Source organism: Manihot esculenta, chromosome 11 (genome assembly GCF_001659605.2).
Source record: "Manihot esculenta cultivar AM560-2 chromosome 11, M.esculenta_v8, whole genome shotgun sequence".
In the NCBI taxonomy this organism is placed as follows: domain Eukaryota; kingdom Viridiplantae; phylum Streptophyta; class Magnoliopsida; order Malpighiales; family Euphorbiaceae; genus Manihot; species Manihot esculenta.
The window spans coordinates 698,678-719,493 of NC_035171.2; the positions used below are offsets into that span (position 1 = coordinate 698,678).

Below are 20,816 nucleotides of genomic sequence, written 5' to 3' on the forward strand. Positions count from 1 at the left end.
CTCTTTTGGCCGCCGAACCTGCCTGTGGTAGCATGTATCGGCTGCCGAACCCTGCCCCCGAAAGAGGACTTTCGGCTCTAGAAGGGAGTTTCGGCCGCCGAAGGTGCCGCCGAACATGCATGAGTTTCGTCTCTGGAGGGAACCTTTGGCCGCCGAAAGTGCCGCCGAAGGTGCATGACTTTCGTCTCTGGAGGGACTTTCGGCCGCCGAACCTGCCGCCGAAAGTGCCCTGTCCTGCCTTCCTTTGCATGTTTTCTATGATTGTTTTAAGGTGTTTTAGGGGGTTTTTGGGGAGTATTTTAGAGTCATGTTCATGTATGTTTGGTCCCTCATTTGAGTCCACCTGTGTAGGTTCAGACCCGAGGAACCGAGGACCCCAGCAATGAGTTAGTTGCTTCAGAGTCTTTAGAGCATCAGCCAGAGGTGAGTGGAATAACTCTTTATGCTTTAAAGTAAATAAATCAGTTCTTAGCATGATTCACGCGTCATGAATGCCATGAGATATATTAGGGTGCTTGCATTAGAATTCACGAATATGTTGCATTGCATAATATGTTGATGATGTGGATGAATGTTGGATGATCCTTTGGCCCTCACTATGATATGATATGTTATGAGATGGTAATGATACGGTGAAAGACCAGTGAGGCCCATTCTACGCCCCTGGCACTATTGGAATGTGTAGAGGGCTATAGGTGATAAATTCATCCTTGATGTGATTTGTTTGTGATGTGACGCATTTCATGAAAGCATGAATGTTAATATGATGTTTTATGTTATTCTGCTCACTGGGCTCTAGTAGCTCACCCCACTCCCTTAATCCCCCAGGTTTGCAGGTACGGGATAGACCAGGAGGTCAGCTAGAGTAAAGTCATGGTTATGTAATAGCTAGTGGCGGACATGATAAATATTGAAATGTAATGAATAGTATTAAACAGTTATGTAAGGTAATGATGTTGTTGAGTATTAGAGTTGTGCTTGACCCTAGTATGTTGTTAATCCCTTTTGAATACATGATTTTAATGATGTTTATGTAAACAAAACTTAATAAATGTTATGTTACCCCATTGGAGTATTTGATGAGGACTCCAGTGTGGGGTTGATGTTTATGAGTTGTGCATGCACAGGTTGAGTTTGGTGAATGAATGAAAAGAAAAGTTCAAAATTTTTATGTATGTATTGATCATGTATGGGATTAAACAGGTATACAGGATGAATGTTTGGCTTGCTACGGGTCCCCGCGGCCTTAAGCCGATCTGGATTCTAGCGCCGGTAGCGGTCCGGTTTCCGGGTCGTTACAGTTGAGGCCAATGAGGAATTGCATGAGATGATCTGTATTGTGGATTTTCGTGCGAATTTTTCAGATCCAAATTCACAACTGCAGGGAGGTATCGGCACGATGTTGGCTAATTCATCTTAGAGTTATTTCAACTTGCTGCAGTACGTTGTTGTAGAGAGATTTTCTTGTGAGATCGATACTATTTTTCACTTGATTTGATAAATCACCAGTCAATTACTTTCACCGTATCTCTCTTCGAGCTCGATCCAAAGTTCTTTAGCGTTGGTAATGTAGAGAAAGCTTCCAACCAACTCTTTCAAAATAGAGTTTAAAATCTACGATATAACCATATAATCGCATCTTTTTCTATCTCTCATAGTTCTCATAACCATCGTCTGGCATGGTCACTTTTCCTTCCACGAACCCTAGCTTGTTCTTGGCTCCAAAGTGTAATCTTCATTGCTTGAATCCAGCCTCTGTAATTAGTTTCATTTAGCTGGATAGACACAAGCGGTATCGCTGTATTGTCAGAATTTTGCAATGTAATCGATCATATTTTTAGTGATTTCTTTTACTAGAATCAGTAGAGAGCTCCTTTCTTCCATCGTTCAGCATTGAGTATGAGAAGGTTCTCGAGATAAAAGAAAGAGAAAAAAAAAAGGAGAGAAAATGTTTTAAGAGATTCGTTCTGATACTATTTTAGACTAATGGTAAACAGTAATTTTATTAAAAGTGAATTCAAAATATGTACTAAGTACACTTATAAACCAATTTATAAAGTGTACATATACGGAAGAATCTAAATGAAGCTATTAGAATCTTCTACACTAAGCCTAACTCTACATGCTAACAAAATATATTTTTATAAAAATAATATATGAAAAGTTAACCACTAAAATAAAGGATGTTAATTGACTTTTTCCAGGCAAATTAATATATTAACATTTTAGCTGTGAGTCGCGGCAAATACACATCACAAGTCATGCCATGCCATGTGCCGGCCATCAGCCTCACATGGCATAAGATCTGATGTGTGACTGGGTATACCAACTCCTGGTTGGGCATATTCCTTTTGTTTTTGTATTTACCTAATCTTTTTTTTTTCTTTTAATTTCCTAATGCTCTACGTCTTCTTCTTCTGTGATTCTTAATGCATATATTTTCACATCAATGTTTGGAATTTTTAAAATACCTTCTTAATTAACTGGAATCTGATAAATGAAGGAGAAAATTATGCGAAACAAATATTATTATAATTTAAATTATTTTAAATAAGATGTATAGCCCAAATATTTTTAACTAATACTACAATTGAAGTCCCCTAAAACTAAATGGCTTCTTTTTCTGGATGATTTTTCACTTCATGTCATTTATTTTCGTCTTCCTCTAATTTTCCCTAATGGATTTTTCATCTTAATTATCATATGCATCTTATCCTTGATGCTTGCTGCGATATGGTTTTTAATTTTGTAATCTGGGATGCGTAGTGCTAAAAATAGATTGGGCTTTTTTACAATGGCCAGAAAGGCTATAATCGAACTCTCAACTTTACATAGAAAAAAACTCATCACAATACTCGTTGTTTTTTTTCTAATGATATTGAAATGCCTATGTTATTATCCTTGATGTTGTCATACTTGCTTGAGTTTAGCTATTATATTCCCCTTGTATTTCTGTTGGACAGTTGGAACTTATATTATTCAGGAAAAATTGCTCCTACATGGATGAATTTTTCCCTGAAAATGAAAGATGACAAGGAGACTGATAAAATTTAGAATTAAGAAGGAAGTCCATATTAAATTACTCATAGCGTTCCTGTATTTCTTGTTGAGCTCCGGTATGCTTATGCTGTAGCTTCAGCTATGCGTGCAGCACATTAATTCTTCGGAAAGGTTCATTCTTTGCACTGAAATCAGTATCCAAACTAACTTTAGTAAGATTTTGAGATGCCATATAGATTTTGCCATGTGGTGGTTTATTTGACTGAGAAAACTAAGGATTTAAATTGGGGAGCTGCTGCATATTCTGCCAAACTGTATTCTTGCAACTGAAAATCTCAATGGATAGATATTCGATCTCATCCCTATTAATGTCTCAGTGGAGAATGAAGATGTTGGATGAAGCTACAGCCAACAATATCCCTAATTGGGAAACCGAGTAGATACGAGTGCAGTCCAGGTGATCAAGCCCATATAACTTTATTTTTCGGATGGGTGAAACTTTGATCCATAGCCATGGTTTAGAATTCTTAGGCTAATTATTTCTCAAAACAAGGGTTACGGTAATATAGAGGTGTAAATTAACTATAGGATTACAAAGTGCAGTCTTGGGCGCTTAGGAAAACACATGAGAAATTTTATTCTCCCTTCATCTTCGGCAGATGAAAAATTGAGAGAGATGAATTAATGTATATGGCTACATGGCAAAGCTTAACGCTCTAAACATTAATATTGCAGAACAGAAATGAGGTGCATCTCCTAGTCAGCCTAGCCTGTAAAGTAATGAAGTGTTTTGTCCACGTATGCAAACGTAAGTTGCATATGGAAGGCAATTTATTAAAAGAAAAATCTACTAAGATTGCATTTATACTGGTAGGTGTTTTGCGGGAATTGGAGTGGATAGGGACACAATTAAAATTTATACTCATTAAAAAATATTAATTTCATTAAAGACTGTAATTTTTACAACAAAGAAAAAAGTATATTTAAATATAAATATTTTCTCCAATTATTTTTTCTGCTTGACTTTTAATTTGCACTCATTATTTAAATGCACAAGAGGGCTAGACGGCTATTTATAATTGAAAAAACTTGGCCCTCAGGTTCAAATGGAAAAGTTAGAATTTTATCAACACTTGCTACTTTTATAAGATGACACTCTGGCTAAGTGAGGCAAGTATCAAGAAGTTTCTGCCTTTACATTTTATGCATGTTGTTTATTTATGGGCTTTGGATAAAGTTTTGGACTTTAAATTAATCAGTGATGAGTTTTTAAGATGTTTGAGTATTTTCAATGGCATTTTTGACAGTTATAAGAAGTATCGAAAAGACAACAAGCTTTGTTTATTGGTGCGTATTTGGATGAGGAAATTGAGATGCAGCGAAGCATTGATTGAAGGGGATTGGATTGGGATGGATTTGAAGTTGAATATTATAAATTTTTGCGATGTATGATAAAGCAGTAACAGTGGTGGTAATGAACAATGTCCACGATAACTACAGGGTTGCTGTAGCATGGAGGTGGTGGTGGTGGCGACAAGAATGGAAGTGAGAGATATTTGTGTTGATGGTGAAGATGGCAGAAGGTAATTTCTGGTGGTGACGATTTGGCAGAGATAGGTGGTCCACTGTTGGTCCTGTGGTGTTACTAGGGCCAACACAGCACTATGTTAGATGAAATGCAAATAATATAGAATGCTCGTAAATGGAATTAGCATCAAGTGTTAAATACTTTCTGAAGGGCAGGCGTGTCTACAAATGTCCATTTTAAGCGTTTGAATTAGATGCTGAACCTTCTTTCAAGCTCGAGATTTTCCTTAGTAGAATAGAAAGCTAGTGCGTTGGGCACTTAATGATGTCTGATTGGTGCTTTTGTTGCGGTCCACTTCCAGGACATGACGTTAACCCCATCTCTCTTTCTTTGTGCATAATTGTAAGAAGCACATGGTATAATAATATATAACACAGTACCTACTTTTTCCCCCTTTCTTTTTTTTTCGCGAAGTCAGTATCTAGTAAACTGTATACGGGATACAAGGTTGTAAGAGAATAGTTTAAATATCAAAACATACAGTTGATTCCAAGTCGTGACTTAAAGAAAGTGCAAGAGATTGAGCTGAGCTTGTCAAAATAAATTTCTACAGAGCATTGATTTTCATAAACCAAAGGAGATGGGATGATACGTATTCTGAAGGCAATACAAGCAAATAGGAAGAGGAGGGGGACTGGGTAGCCATTCCTGGTGGTGGAGCCGACCACTTAAAGAATGTTAGGTTCACGAGGCTTTTTCCAATAGGCCCATACTCCACAAACGCAGTCCATGAAATGAGCCTATTTTCTATTTCTTGATAGGGTTGCGGTCGGTCCCCTGAGGTGGGGGGGGGGGGGGGGCTTCACTTAGTGCCTTAGTGGGGGACGTATATCCTTAACCTATTTCTTTATCGTCCATATTCATGGCCAAAACACCACTTTGCCCTTCCCCACATTCACGGATAAGTTTATTATTATTATTATTATTATTATTCTCATTTTACTTACCCCATTATTTATTTCTTTTATTTTATAAAAAAAAAATACTCCAATTTAAGTTTATATGCTAAGATATATATATATATATATATAATCATCTATCACCAAAACTAAAACTTTTAAGTTTTTATATATTATTTTTTCAAAAAGTTAAGAGCTATTCTTTATTATATAAATTTTCGTATTATTAGTGATATTAATTACAGAATTCTTCCAAAACAAGGGTCATAAATTTATTTAGAAAATAAATAAAGATATCATTTTAAAAAATAAATTCTAACTCAACAATTTTACTATTTTTGGCTGATTAGTTAATAGCTGCCTTCTTAAATAACAAATGCAGAACTAGATTTAGTTTATGAGGAATGATGGCATTAGTAATGTTCTCTGGAAATTTTCATAAAAAATTAATAATAAAAAATTATCTTCAGGGGAATAAAGTTTCAGAGAGAAGAAAAGGCATAGAATAGAAAACATGCGGGGGCGTGAACAAGTCTATGGTTGTCGGGAAAGAGAGACATGCAAGCATCTCACGTGACACATATTTCGCTATCGTCCTCACTATGCACACAGAAGAAGTAGTGAGAGAGAAAAAGGAAGAGAAGGTGATGAGTGATTGAGGAAGAGCAATGGCAATAAAAGGTAAGCAAAAAGGCTGCAGCAGAGAGCTAATTCACTTATCTCTTCCCTTTGATATTTTCCCTCACACACCACAAATGTGGATTTCACTTTGATAATTATTGTAATGGCGAATTTTTAGGCCATTTTCTCTGATGTAACTTTAGTTTATCATATTAAAAAAATCATATTTTCCCCTATTTAATATTTAATAATTTGATGTTTTATTAAGACTTTATTTGATTCGAATTAGTTACGTTTTTAGAAGTGAAATTTCCATAAAATAATTTTTTACAAGTAAAATTCCCGTAAAATAATTTAACTAAACGAGAAAAAGTAAATTATTTTATCTCCATTAAAATAAGAAATACTTTTATTCAACTAAATAAATATAATTTTAATTAATACTTTTTAAAAATAAGTTCTGAATTATTTCGACCAAACAAAACTTAATTTTTTACGAATAAATGTGTTATAATCACTTTTATACACTTGGAAAGTTTTGAAGAAAAAAAAAAAGATTTGGTGGTATTCTGTTTCAGTGATTTTCCTTTTTTTTTTCTATATAATTTCTAGTACGGATTGCCATTGAAGATTGTTTAAAGAATAATTGCAAATTTTGTGGTGTCCTCTGTCGTCAGGTAAATCACCCTCCTCCGCACCGCAATAAAAAAATAAAAAAAATTGAAAATTGAAATTTATTGTTGATCGAGGTGGTGCATTGTTGAAAGTAGACAAGGCTGCTACTGGACGTCATAATGCGGATGATATTGCTGTAACGGTTCTTTTCTTAAAAACGTATATTGGTAGGGATTTTCTTTTCCATAATTCCAGATGTTGCTTTCCACGGAATTAGGACCCTTGATTAACAATTTTTATGCTGTGAGAAGATGATGTTGCGTAAGAAAAGAAAGAAAGCTGTAGCCAATTTTATTTCAAGTATAAAATCGTTTGATATATACACATTCGATTGTACGTTAAAACACCTGTTGAAAAGATTTTCCCCCCAAAAAGAATTAACTGTTGAATATGGAGGTGTCCAATTAGAAAGAAAGAAAGAAAGAAAGAAAGACATCATTATGATCATGTTATTGCCCATAAGTTGGTTCACGAGAAGGTAAAATGATTGAGCATTCACATGTCTGCTCACTATTTCTGATTTCTCTTTTGATTTATTTGAGCTGACCAACTTTTCATCATTAATCTCTACCAAAACTTTGCTAATTATATGATTGATTTTGTATACTAAGGTTTGAATTCTTACAACAACTTCTACTACATAAGAACCAACCACTTAATCAGTCTGTCAACTTGCATCTAATTCTGTAAAAATTAAGTATTGGAATGCCACCGACATAAATAGGTCCATATGGAATTTTGTAGGCGTTTCTGTATTGTTACACTCGCAGATCACATGCAATTGTATTTTTATTAGATTCATATCAATATCTAATGGACATAAATAAATAATAATAAGATTGCAGCAAAAATGTTGACCCTAACAGAGCTGAGCTTGACTGCACTAGTTAATTTGCTTTGTTATTATTATTATTATTATTTTATCCACTGCATTTTACGAAGCAAGGAGTTTAAATATGAACGGGAAGAAAGAAACAAAACCAACATATAAGACAGACAGGCTGCAAGGCGAATCTTCCTTTGCTCCTCTATTTTCTATATATCTTATGAATATATAATTAAGCAATCAGATCAAGATCTTAACTTAATTGGAATAAAAAAATTTCTCTTGTTTCCCATTTCTGATTTCTCTATATGTGTGTTTAGACCATGCACAGTCAATCCACAATAATTGCTCCTATAAAAAAGTGAAATCTTCAACAAATCATGATTTGGGTTCTGAACCTTTTTCTTTTTACATTATTTTAGTCCTACTTTGGAATGTCCAATCAGATTATAATAAAGTGGGTTTTCTTTAGAATATAGGTTTAGCTGAAGATTGGTTTCTACTTTTCACTGTCCTAGTTTTATTTGTCTTTTTTGTTTAGTTAATGTTTTATTTCCCTTCTTAAACCAAGACGATTTCTTCACTTTACTTGAAACGTATGGTTCATATATATAATTAAACAGAAACTCTTTAAGTTTTTTAGACGTTGGAGTGTACGTACATAGAAACAAAATATTGATGATTGGAGAATACAGTAAATTGCAAAGCAGTAATGAAATTCTAGTGATTTAGAAAGAATCCAATGTCCTAACCAAATCATATATATGATGAATACAACCCAAAAGAGTAGAGAAATTAAGTTGTAACCCAAAACTCTTACAATATACTATATCATTAAATATTTATATCTAAAATATTGAAATAAAATAAAATAAAATATTATCCTTTTAGGTAAGAATTGACAAGGGCACAAGAGGCCCAGCTTAGCTTCAAAAGAAAATGGAATACAGTCTGTTACGAACAACCCACTTGCTAATAGCTGGTTTCTACTTTCTACTGCACCCCCACTAGCCATGCCATACTCCTCCCCCCTATAAATCTCCACATACCTTTCCCCTTTTTTACTCTAAACCGTTAAGCTTGACAACCTTCCTTTTCCTCAAAACCACCATGAAACTCCACTTCCTTTCTCTACTTCTTCTCTTTTTTTCTCTAGCCCAGGGATTGAACCCCAAGTGTAGCACCCAAGACCAAGGCTCAAACCTTCAAGTCTTTCATGTTTACAGCCCATGCTCCCCATTTAGGTCATCCAAGCCACTCTCATGGGAAGAGAGCGTGCTCCAAATGCAGGCCAAGGACCAGGCTAGGCTTCAATATTTGTCAAGCTTAGTGGCTGGGAAATCTGTGGTGCCAATTGCCTCTGGCAGGCAGATCATTCAGAGCCCAACCTATATCGTTAGGGCCAAGATTGGAACCCCAGCCCAGACCTTGCTCTTGGCAGTGGATACTAGCAATGATGCTGCTTGGGTTCCTTGCAGTGGCTGCGTTGGGTGTTCCTCTACTGTTTTCGACTCTGCTCAATCTACAACCTTCAAGACCCTTGGCTGCCAAGCTCCTGAGTGCAATCAGGTAATTGATGATTCCCGTTAACTCATAATTTTTGTTCCTTGCGCAGTGGCTGTGTTTTAAAGGAACTTTTCTTTTTCTCGAGGGGACAAAAGCTCATGTCTGTAGCTTGCAGGACCCAGTGTCAGGAAGTTCACGAGAGTAATAATAAGAGAGAATCTAGAAAGGAGCCACATTCCAACATATCTGTGAACAATTTTCACAATTCACAAGATTAATAATACACTCAAATGCATGTGAAATTTCAGGTACCCAACCCCACTTGCGGTGGAAGCGCGTGCACATTCAACTTGACCTACGGCAGCTCCTCCATAGCAGCAAACCTCTCGCAGGACACTGTCACTCTGGCGACTGACTCTGTCCCTGGCTACACCTTTGGTTGCATTACAAAAGCCACAGGCAGTTCAGTGCCTCCTCAGGGGCTTCTGGGCCTTGGCAGAGGACCATTATCTCTTTTGTCACAATCCCAGAACCTATACCAGTCAACTTTCTCATACTGCCTTCCTAGCTTTAGGTCTCTCAACTTTTCTGGGTCTTTGAGGCTTGGACCCATTGGACAGCCCAAGAGGATCAAGACTACACCATTGCTCAAAAATCCTAGGAGATCATCTCTCTACTATGTCAACTTGGTTGCAATTAGGGTTGGAAGAAGAGTTGTTGATATTCCTCCTAATGCTTTGGCTTTCGATCCAACCACCGGCGCTGGGACCATCTTCGATTCCGGTATATAGTCTGTAAATTTTTATTTTTTGAAGTTAGGCTGGCGGCAACATATTTCGTGTTTGATTTTAACGACTATTCGTATTTAAAGCAAGCAACTAAGTGAAGTGCCGTAATCTCCTTCATTACAGGAACTGTATTCACCCGGCTAGTGACGCCGGCCTACACGGCTGTCCGCGACGAATTCCGAAAGCGAGTTGGGAACGCGACGGTGACATCTCTAGGTGGATTTGACACATGTTACTCAGTACCAATAGTAGCGCCCACCATAACATTCATGTTCTCCGGCATGAACGTGACATTGCCACCAGAAAACATACTGATTCACAGTACAGCAGGAAGCACGACATGCCTGGCCATGGCAGCTGCACCAGATAACGTGAATTCGGTTCTGAATGTGATAGCCAACATGCAGCAACAAAATCATAGGATACTTTTTGATGTTCCCAATTCAAGGGTTGGTGTGGCTCGAGAGCAATGTTCTTGATTTATTGCTTTTTTTTTTTTTTTTTTTTTTTTTTTTCTAAATTTGAAGATGTGCCTTGTGATGGTAAGAGGCTTCTTCTTTTGGTTGTGGTTGATGGGATATTTCATATTATTAGGACTTGTTACTGAATCTTAGGGCCTTGTTGGGAAATTTTCTACAGGGAATGAAAAATAAAGAATAATTTCTTCTTTGTTATTTTTTTTTTATTTTTTATTAGGTAAAAGTAAATTAAATGATCAGATAGTAATGAAAACAAAGTTTTTTTTTTTATTTGAAAATGGAGTAATTAAAACTAAAAAAAAAAAACAAAAACTATGGTAAATTTTCATTTATATTACATATTTTTAAAGAAAGAAAAGGATTTTGAGGAAATTAAGCTGCAATTTTATTATTATATATTAAGAAAATATTAACCATATTACTCGAAATTCAAACAAATTAAATTAAGTACAAAAAAATATTCATTAATTATTTTGAAATTTTTTATTATTCAAATAGTTCTATAACTATTAATTTTAATATAATGTTGAAACTTAATAAATCCAAAACACAAACTTATCGTCTATACATAATTTTTTTTTTATTTGTTTTATCATTGTGATTGTTTCACTGAAAATTGACTAATTAACTTTGTGTGGATGGGGAAAATATAAAAGGATAGAAAATAAAGGGGAATCATTATTATTCTTTTGTTATTTGGAAATGAGAAGAAAAAAAAAGCGTTATTTTTCTTTTATTATTTCCTCTTCAATTTAAAAATAAAATAAAGCAAAATTCATTTAAAAAAAAAATCCCCCACTTTTCTCTCTCCTCTCCAAAAAAAAAAATGCAGAGATGTAGGGCTATTTATTACGTTTCTATTGATATTTTGGTGTTATTAGAAAGACTTGACTTGGGCTAATAATCAAACTTTACTTTCTTGGAAATTTATTTGGTTTACGGCAAGGAAACGACTTGGAAATAGAAATTTAATTTTTCTGATAATATTATTGCATTTAATATATAAATTAATAATAAAGAGAAAAAAACTTTTTTTTTTCTTTTCCATTACACACACATATACATGATAAAGAGACACTTGGGTTATTTATTGCGTTTCCATTGATTTTTTTTTTTAATGTTCATATTGTCGTATTATAAAGACTTGACTTGCGTAGATGACCAAAGTTTACTTTCCTTTATTTGGAGTATGGAAAAGAAAACTTTGCCTTGTAAACATTTATTTCCGTTAATGCTTCAAAATTTTCAATTTACCACTTTGACCGGGCCATCAATCTTACAAATGAAATATCCTTTCTATTTCCATCAATTACGAAATTTCGTATGCATTTCAGGGAAATGTTGGGAGATATCGACGGAAAGACACTAGAAATAGCACTCCACTGTGAGCCTCTTTGTTGTACTACTCCATATGGTCTAGCTCTGTCATTGGTGCAATGAATGCTTCTACTTTTTCTTTTGCTTTCCCTTGGCTTCTCTTCTCAGCAACAATTTTTAACTTTGGTCTCAGCTATGGAAGCTTCAGTGCTGGCTGCATTGAAAGTGATAGAGAAGCTCTTTTGAGGTTCAAGCATGAGCTTATAGACCCTTTAAATCGACTTGCATCTTGGCGCACTGTCGATGCTAATTGTTGTAGATGGTCTGGAATCATCTGTGATAACTTCAGTGGCCATGTCGTTGAGATCCATCTTAGAAGTCTTTCTGAGGATGAGTACTTTGCATCCGATGCAAGTGGTCAATATTATGAATATCGGAGGATGTCGACATTCAGAGGTAAGATTAGTCCATCTTTACTCAACTTGAAGCATTTGAAATACCTGGACCTCAGCAACAACAATTTTGACGAAAGCCTTATTCCCAAATTCCTTGGCTCTGTGAAGAGCTTAAGACACCTTGATCTCGCCAATGCAGGATTTGGAGGAATGATTCCTCATCAACTTGGCAATCTCTCAAATTTGCAATACCTTAATCTCCACAGTGTTTATGGTACACCATATGTTGACAATTTGAGTTGGATTTCTGGTCTTTCTTCATTACAATTCCTTGATATGACATTTTTGAACCTCAGTCAAGCCACCAATTGGTTGAATGTCATCAACACACTGCCTTCTCTAAGAGAATTACACTTTTCATTCTGTCATCTTCCTAGTGTTCCTCCAATCCTAAACGTCAACTTTTCATCTCTTTCCATCCTTGATTTGTCAGGTAACTTTTTTCAAGGTCCCATGTTTGATTTTCTTCAAAACATAACTTCACTCAAGGCACTTGATCTGTCTTTTAATGATTTTAATTCATCAATACCTAATTGGTTATATGGTTTTAGTCATCTTGAGTTCCTCAACCTTCGTGGTAATGATCAATTGCAAGGTAAAATTTCGAGTGATATTGGGAACATGACTTCTCTAATTGACCTTGACTTGTCTTTGACGAAACTTGAAGGAACAATTCCAGCATCGTTTCAAAATCTCTGTAATTTGAAGTCGCTCATTTTGTGGGAGACCAAATTAAGCCAAGAGATAAATGACATCTTTGAAATTCTGTTTGCTTGTGCTTCAAATGGGCTAGAGTTTCTAAATTTAAGTGGTTGTCAGCTATCTGGTCATTTGCCCAATAATATTGGGCAATTTAAACATTTATCTCGCCTTGATCTATCAACTAACTACATTTCTGGTCCACTTCCCATCTCTCTAGGAGATTTAACATTGGTGAAATCTATGTCCCTCTCTCAAAACAATCTGAATGGAACTCTTCCCGTAAGTTTTGGAGGACTCAGAGAGTTAGAGGAGGTTGATCTTTCTTATAATTTATTGGAGGGCGATGTTTCTGCAGTTCACTTTTCAAATCTCAGTAAATTGCAAAGTTTTCGTGCTTCTGGGAACCAATTGAGATTGAGCGTTGGACCTAATTGGAAACCCCCATCTCATATTTATGAAATTGATTTGGGGTGTTGGACAATTGGGCCTCAATTTCCCCACTGGATTCATTCATTGAAGTATTTAACATCTCTGAATCTGTCAAATTCAGGAATTGCTAGCACCATTCCCTTTTGGTTCTGGAATATGTCTTCCAATTTTCATTACTTAAATATCTCCTACAACCAAATATTTGGAGTAATTTCAAATATATCAAGCATTCCTCATAGACAACTCCTTGGGTTCTCTGATCAATTGGTGGACTTGAGCTCGAATAGTTTCCAGGGTCCACTGCCATATATGTTCTCTAACGTGAGAGCCCTGTATCTTTCCGATAATTCATTTTCTGGACCCATGTCCAAGTTCTTATGTTACAAGATGCATGAGCCAAGATATTTAGAAGTTCTAGACCTTGGAGGAAATCTTTTATCAGGGGAAATGCCAGATTGTTGGATGAAATGGAAACATTTGGAAGTCCTGATTTTAAGAGACAACAAACTTAGTGGCAATATTCCATGGTCCATTGGAACTCTAAGCAATCTCGAGTCATTGCATCTTCGCAAGAACAACCTCTCCGGCAAAATTCCTTTGTCGCTTCAAAATTGTACAAGCTTATCCACTCTAGACTTCGGTGAAAATGGACTGGAAGGCAGTATTCCAATATGGATGGGGGAAACACTTGCAAATATGGTTATTCTCAACCTCCGCTCAAATAAATTTCATGGCCACATACCTAAAGAGATTTGTTTAATGAATTCTTTATATATTTTGGATTTTGCTGATAACAATCTCTCGGGTACCATACCCAAGTGTCTCAACAACTTCAGTGCAATGGCTAGTAAGGATGATTCCATAGGTATCCTTTTGGAGGGAGATGCTTCTTCATGGCCATTTTATGAGAGCACCTTCATTGTCACCAAAGGGAACATGAATGGATATAGCAGTATTCTTAAATTCGTGAGATTTTTAGATCTCTCGAATAATAAGTTAATGGGAGAGATTCCTAAGGAAATCACAAGTCTACAAGGATTGCAGTATTTGAATTTGTCCCAAAATTCATTGACTGGAAAAATTCCTTCAAATATAGGTGCCATGGAATCACTAGAAGCTGTAGATTTCTCTCAAAATCAACTGTTTGGTGAAATCCCTCAAAGCCTAGCCGAGTTGACATTTCTGAGCTATTTGAACCTATCCTTCAACAATTTGAGCGGGATAATCCCTTCCAGCACTCAGTTGCAAAGTTTGAGTTCATCCAGCTTCGTGGGCAATGAAGAGCTTGGTGGACTTCCTCTGAAAAATTGCAGTGCTGATGGAGCGACGCCTCCCACTGGGGCAGAAACAGGAGATGATGGCAAAGAGTCCACATCATTTGCTTGGTTCAATTTCTATGTGAGCATTGCACCTGGATTTGTGGTGGGGTTTTGGGCAGTGTTGGGTCCTTTAGTGTTTAATAGAAGATGGAGGCTTTTATACTTCAGTTTCTTAGATCGTTTGTGGGACAAAATTATCAGTGTGGTTTATGTACATGTTGTTAGAGTTATTAGAGGTCATGGTTTTTAGAGTTGTGTACAAAAAACAAATGTGTTTTGAAATGGACTATGCAAGTCTGCGTGCGTCGATTAGGAACTTTAGGTATGCTTTGTAGCTTTGAATTTTGTTCAATAAAATTTGAAAAGTCCCACAGTTGTGAGTGCTGGGTATGTGGTTTTGTGATTGTTGGCTAAGTTGGTGAAAGATGTTTATCTACATTTTCATTTGTTGAGTTGGAAGGGTAGATTGGCAAGATATTCTTCAGTAATGCACTGTCTCTGTAGTTAAGAATTTGCTATGCACATTTCAAAGTTGTAAAATTGCAGTCAGACAAAATGCATGACCAGCACAAAAATCTGCTGCCAGAAGTAGCACATGTACCTTTCTTCGGCAGTGCTTTGATCTATCAATACAATTGGCAACATTTGCTGCCCTCAAAAATGATATCTCAAGATTGATCCTTTTCCAATTATTATGATAGCAATATGGGATAATTTTCCAATTATTTGAATAAGCATTGAATTACTCTGAAATTTAGTCTTTTTTTTTTTTTTGGTAAGAAAAAAACAAAGAATACTTTAAGAGCTAAACCAAAGGGATATGTTTAATAAGCGCAAACTAAGAGTTGCAGTGCTCTGTATCACAAGGTGATTATGTTTGTTTTTGTTGAAATATAGACGTTTAGAACAGGAAAGTATGTATGAAAAATACTTAACCAAATGTTTGTTAAGAAAATCAATGGACACTTGTCATTTAAAATTGAGCGTGTCCATGACGGTCATTTGGAAGCTCCAAGACTTACAGATAGCAATCCTTTTGAGAGACATTCGGGGATGTTCGCATTATTTGAACTTATCATCCAGAATGTCTTAACTGGAAGAATTCTTTCAAAAATAGGTATTGTGGAACCACTAGAAGCTGTGAATTGGTCCCAAGGTCAGCTATTTGGTGAAATCTTGCAACGGAAGGTACCACCAAGCCCTGGAGATGAAAAAGGAAAAGATGATAATGGTCCTTAATGGGATTGGTTCTACTTCCATGTGAGAATTTATAGAGAGTTTTAGACATTTGATTTTTTTTTTTTTTTAAAATAAAAGACGGAGGCATAATTCAATTTCTTAGATGGTTTGCAGAATAAAATTTTAGACTGATTCCATCTGAACGCTGTCAAGAGTTGTGCGAAGGTTTCTAAAGTACAGTTAACACTACGCATGCATACAAGATGAAGGGCTGAAGCTTTGTTATTTGGTTTATGAAAGCGAGAGATGTTATAAAAACATGCAAGGAAAAATATTTTACTATGAATTTAGTTGGAATTTTTATTACTGGGTTCAAGCGAAAGAGAAGCAATAAAAATATTTACTTAGGTTTAAGATAGCACTTTTCTATATCACCTCGCACAAGCATGTATAAGTACGTACAAGCAATTTACAAATGTTGATAAATGTTTTAACAGCATGGAAACTTTGAACTTCTGCACTAGTCAGCAGGAAGAAAAGGTGGAAAAAATCTGATATTGAGCTATTATTTGAGATACTAGCTCTAACTGGATGATGTTCCTTGCTTGCTGCTAAGGTCATAAGAAAATGAAACCCTCCTGAGACTCTCCATGCCTTGGGGACATGGAGAATTGAGTTTAACAAGCGAACCTTTTGCCAATATAATCCACCTGTGGTGTGAGAATCGAGAATACAGGGCTTTCTTGCTGTGTGTGAGACATAACGCTCTACCAGGGTTCAGAGTTATTGCCAAGAAAATTTCTAACATGCGAAGGCTTGCTCCAACCATCCTCCATTGAGATGAGGTTGAGGCGTGTCATCAATTTCTCCACAGCATCTTCCTCCATGTTCCTAAATTTATAGGTCGGTTGCTTTTGTAATGAATTACTCTGCAACAAATCAATTTCGTCTGTTTAATATACTAGAGATCTATTAGTTCTAAAGCATGCCGCATAACAATTGTACCTTTTTATCCATATACAACTTGAGATATTGTAGTGATTGCTCATAAAGCCCACAATGATACAGAAGAATGCTGTAGTCTCTTAATTCTTTTGGGTCAGATTCTAAGAGTATTAGACGTTCACATGCTGCAAAACAAAATTCCTTTTCCGATCAATCAAACAACAAATTTCTCTCACGGCAAGAAACCCTAAATTACAAAAACACAATTTGCGTAGGGCGGAGCAACTGATTCTCTTTTCCCATGGTTCCATTAAAGCCCATATTAACATCAAAAAAGAATCAGAGAAGATAGGAGCAAGGGAGGAGATGAGTCCAGAGAAGCTCTTCAATGTATAATCAACCACTGTTATATTCTGTATGCAAACTAACCAATAAACTAGAACTATCCACATTCTAGGTGTGCAGACCCTCAATTTTTTTTAACATACTTTGAAAAGTCTGGGAACTTAATACTATTGAAGAAATGACAGAAAAGAAAACTAGGAAATATTATGTCACAAAAGCCCATTGGTTTGACATGCAGGCGAGGAAGGAAAGGTTAGCAGAGCCTATAAGATATATATAACACCACAAGTCCAATCTAATAGTCTGGACTAGCAAGCAGGAAACCAAACGAGAAATCAACAAAGTAATTTGCCTTCTAGATGTACCAGATAAAGCACGTCTCATATCCCCAAAGCGTACACTGGTCCACACACCACGGTCTAGCCTGTGTTGGGCAGCTTTTGCAGAAGCAAGCTGAAATCCACTGCAATAGTGAAAAAGTTTAAAATGCTAAGCGTAAGCTCAACTTCATCCCACCCAACCCCCATTCAAGAAGGCAGGAAGGCAAGTAAGAGCAAAAAGAAAGAAAGACTTTCATGTGGTTGAAACAGAAAAAGATTGCAAAGTTTATGCACAAGTAGCACAAACTGTGCAGCGGAAGTACCTATCTTCAGCAGTGCTTGATCTATCAATACAGTTCGCAGCATCTGCTGCCCTCAGGAATGAACTCTTAGTATGATCATTTTGAAATGGCCAGAAAGTCTCCTTCAAATTTCTCAAAATCTATATAACATGGTATACTGTAAGGGGAAAGAACAAAACACAAGCCCGGATATCCCCATATTATATGACATGAAAAGGACAAACTTGAGACACAATGCTACTGCACTACAAATGATTCTACAATATAAGCAACATGACATAAAAATCTACCATAATACCCCAAAAATGTTGCTCCAAGCTGCATAGATGTAAGTTTTATTATTGGTAAACAAGTAAATAGCTGAGAACACACTGTTTGAAATTGTACAACTAGATCAAAGTCCAAGTACAATATTCCTCATGCTATGGAATAAAAGAAACAATTGTTTGGACAGATAAAAAAGATATATATATATATATATATATATATATAAAAAGAAAGAAAAACACTCTATCAACATCTCTTTTTAAGATTCTCTCCATCTATGAAGCACTGTTTGCTCCCTCTTTTCTTTTTCATCATTTTCAATTTTACAAACCACATAACTAGTCTTTATAATAAGTTTTTCAATGATTGAAACATAAAGAAAAAGTATGAAAAAGGAATACAAGAATCAATCTCTGTTTAATTCCCCAATTTAATTAATTATTTCATAGATATTTTGTGAGATACTAGTTACAATTCAGAGATAATGGAAATTCCTAGAAAAGATATGCAAGCAAGCATGCACAAGAGAAGGTTCGTGTCAATCATAGGACAAACTACAAGATTGTTTAATCAATTTTCAGCAACTAATGCAGTTTGAAAGGTAAGGATGAGAATACATAATAGAAGAAAAATCATAGGATTATTTAACTTGAAAAACAATATGCACAAATTCATAACATGGCATCCACAGAAGCAGATAGACCCTTTCTGATTGATAAGTTGAAAAGCGACCTGGACTTACCTCCTGCAACAAAGTTTCTGTTGTCATTATGTGTAGCTGATCAGACTCCACACTTTTCTGTTTATGGTAACCTTTGGGAAGCCCATGATGATCATGGGGGAAGAATATCTCACAATCAAATTCCAAAAGGCTCCACAAGCGAAGCAGTTTCAGGATTTCAGAGTATACTAGTGAAAGCATGGCAGATGAACCTGATCGATGCGTCAAAACCTGCTCAATAAGAGAAAAAAAGGCAAAATGTGCATTCCATTATGATAAGTTGACAACACATTCGGTAGCAGTGAATTTGTACTTGTAAGCGAGGAGGTAAAATTCCATACCGAGTGAAGATACAATGCTCGTGTGTCTAAGTGATTCCCTCCACTGCTTCTTCTAAAACCCTGATAAAAAAAGCATCATACCATGCAAATGAAAATCCAGAGCAGCAAACTTAAAAAGGATAAAGAAAGATTATATTTTGAAGAATAATACCTTCTTGACATACAAATATTTCTCTAAACTATCAAGAAATTTCTCGGGGGAAGACCCGATGGATGAGCTATAATCGGAACAGAAGCCCATGGAAAGGTCGTACAATCTATCAAGGAAAGAGTCCACAGGAAGCGGAACCGAAGAGTGAGATACAAGAGAATCATCTTCAGCTGCTATGTAAAGCGCCGTTTTCCCCAAATCCACACGTCTATTTATGCTAATACTTGTTTCCCGCTCTATAATCGTTAATTTCTCAATCTGCGACAAAAATCCCTTTCTCGCTTCCTGTACCAATCATCAATTATCCATCGAAATTCACCTAACTTAAAGCATAATTATGCCAAAGAAATGTAGAGAATTAAGTACTCTGGCATGAGCAGTATCGATTCCAGAGGAATCCAAGGCATGATGCAGCACAAATTTGAGGTCGCCCGGTTTCGATTCTCCACAGCAGACAACACGGAGGCAAGAGGAAGAGGAAGAGCGAGGAGACAAAAGGAGTTTAGGAAATTTTGATGGAGGAGAAGCAATTTCGAGCTGAGAGGCTCTGAGAAACCACGGCAATGACAGGGCCGAGGTGGAGGCGGACGCGGATGCGGAGACGAGAGCGACCGCAGGTAATAGAGTCATGATTAAGGACTGCAGCTTGAGCTTGGTGAAGAGTGAGGGGAAGAGGAGATGTTAATTAAACTTGTTATTTTATTCAGAGATGAAAGATATTTCATATCAAATTAATAGTAGACCAATAGAATGAAAGCAAAAATCAAGTACGAGACAAGACAAGACCAAACAGGTGGGAGCTAATCGGTCCGTCCATAATTTTTATTTATTTTATTGAAATATAATTTTTTATTAATTTTTAATTATATATTTTAAATATATTAAATTAAATATATTTTAAAAATAAAATTAAATAAAATTATAATAGATAATTTATATATTATTATAATTTAAAAAAATAAATAATAATTTTAAATAATAAAATTTAAAAAAATAAATAAAAATTATGAGATAAATACAATAATATTTAACGTACTATGTGGTGACGAGAAATTGGTGGAGATGGGCAGAACACACACATGATGAAAAAGAAATGATATATAATTAATATATCATTATATATATTATTTTTATATATTATATATTATATAATATATAAAAATAATTATATAAGCACTGTTTGCTCAAAATACTCTATCACCCTATCTGGTTTATATATATATATTATTTTTTTAATAATATAATTATATATTAATTTCTAAAATGTAATAAAGAATACGATCAAAAATATTTTAATAAGTTTGTTTTTATTAGCATATGTTTTTTTTTATTTACCTATAATCATCATATTACATGTATATATTTTATTATTGTCATACGGGATCATATTTTTTTATTTTTTTTACTGCTATATTTAATTCAATTGAAATTCAATATATACACTATATTATTATAATATTTAAATAGATATTACTATTAAACTTTATTTAAATAGTTTATTATTATATGATTGATTTTTATATAATATATTTTATTTGTAATTTTTATTATAATAATTGACTGTATTTACAGTCTTATAATATAAATTTTTTGATAAAAAATGAATATACAAATTTTCTTCCGATGAAAGAAAAGTTTGAC

General features: G+C 35.3%; 3 protein-coding genes across 3 annotated transcripts; 2 read left to right on the top strand and 1 right to left on the bottom strand.

Annotated features, from left to right (window-relative positions):
• Window positions 1–8,609: 8,609 nt before the first annotated feature.
• On the top strand, window positions 8,610–10,577 carry LOC110625914 (aspartyl protease AED3). The gene is made up of 3 exons (XM_021771608.2): window positions 8,610–9,178; window positions 9,424–9,898; window positions 10,027–10,577. Exons 1-3 carry the CDS (start codon window positions 8,720–8,722, stop codon window positions 10,380–10,382), a joined length of 1,290 nt encoding a protein of 429 aa, XP_021627300.1. The 5' UTR covers window positions 8,610–8,719; the 3' UTR covers window positions 10,383–10,577.
• Window positions 10,578–11,583: 1,006 nt separating this feature from the next.
• On the top strand, window positions 11,584–15,909 carry LOC110625791 (receptor-like protein EIX2). The gene has a single exon (XM_021771441.2). It carries the CDS (start codon window positions 11,819–11,821, stop codon window positions 14,852–14,854), a length of 3,036 nt encoding a protein of 1,011 aa, XP_021627133.1. The 5' UTR covers window positions 11,584–11,818; the 3' UTR covers window positions 14,855–15,909.
• Window positions 15,910–16,182: 273 nt separating this feature from the next.
• On the bottom strand, window positions 16,183–19,880 carry LOC110626845. Its single transcript, XM_021772974.2, has 8 exons — window positions 19,542–19,880; window positions 19,176–19,460; window positions 19,025–19,084; window positions 18,705–18,914; window positions 17,717–17,835; window positions 17,439–17,536; window positions 16,789–16,913; window positions 16,183–16,712 (listed from the first exon to the last, which is right to left on the bottom strand). Exons 1-8 carry the CDS (start codon window positions 19,803–19,805, stop codon window positions 16,551–16,553), a joined length of 1,323 nt encoding a protein of 440 aa, XP_021628666.1. The 5' UTR covers window positions 19,806–19,880; the 3' UTR covers window positions 16,183–16,550.
• Between the last annotated feature and the right edge of the window lie 936 nt (window positions 19,881–20,816).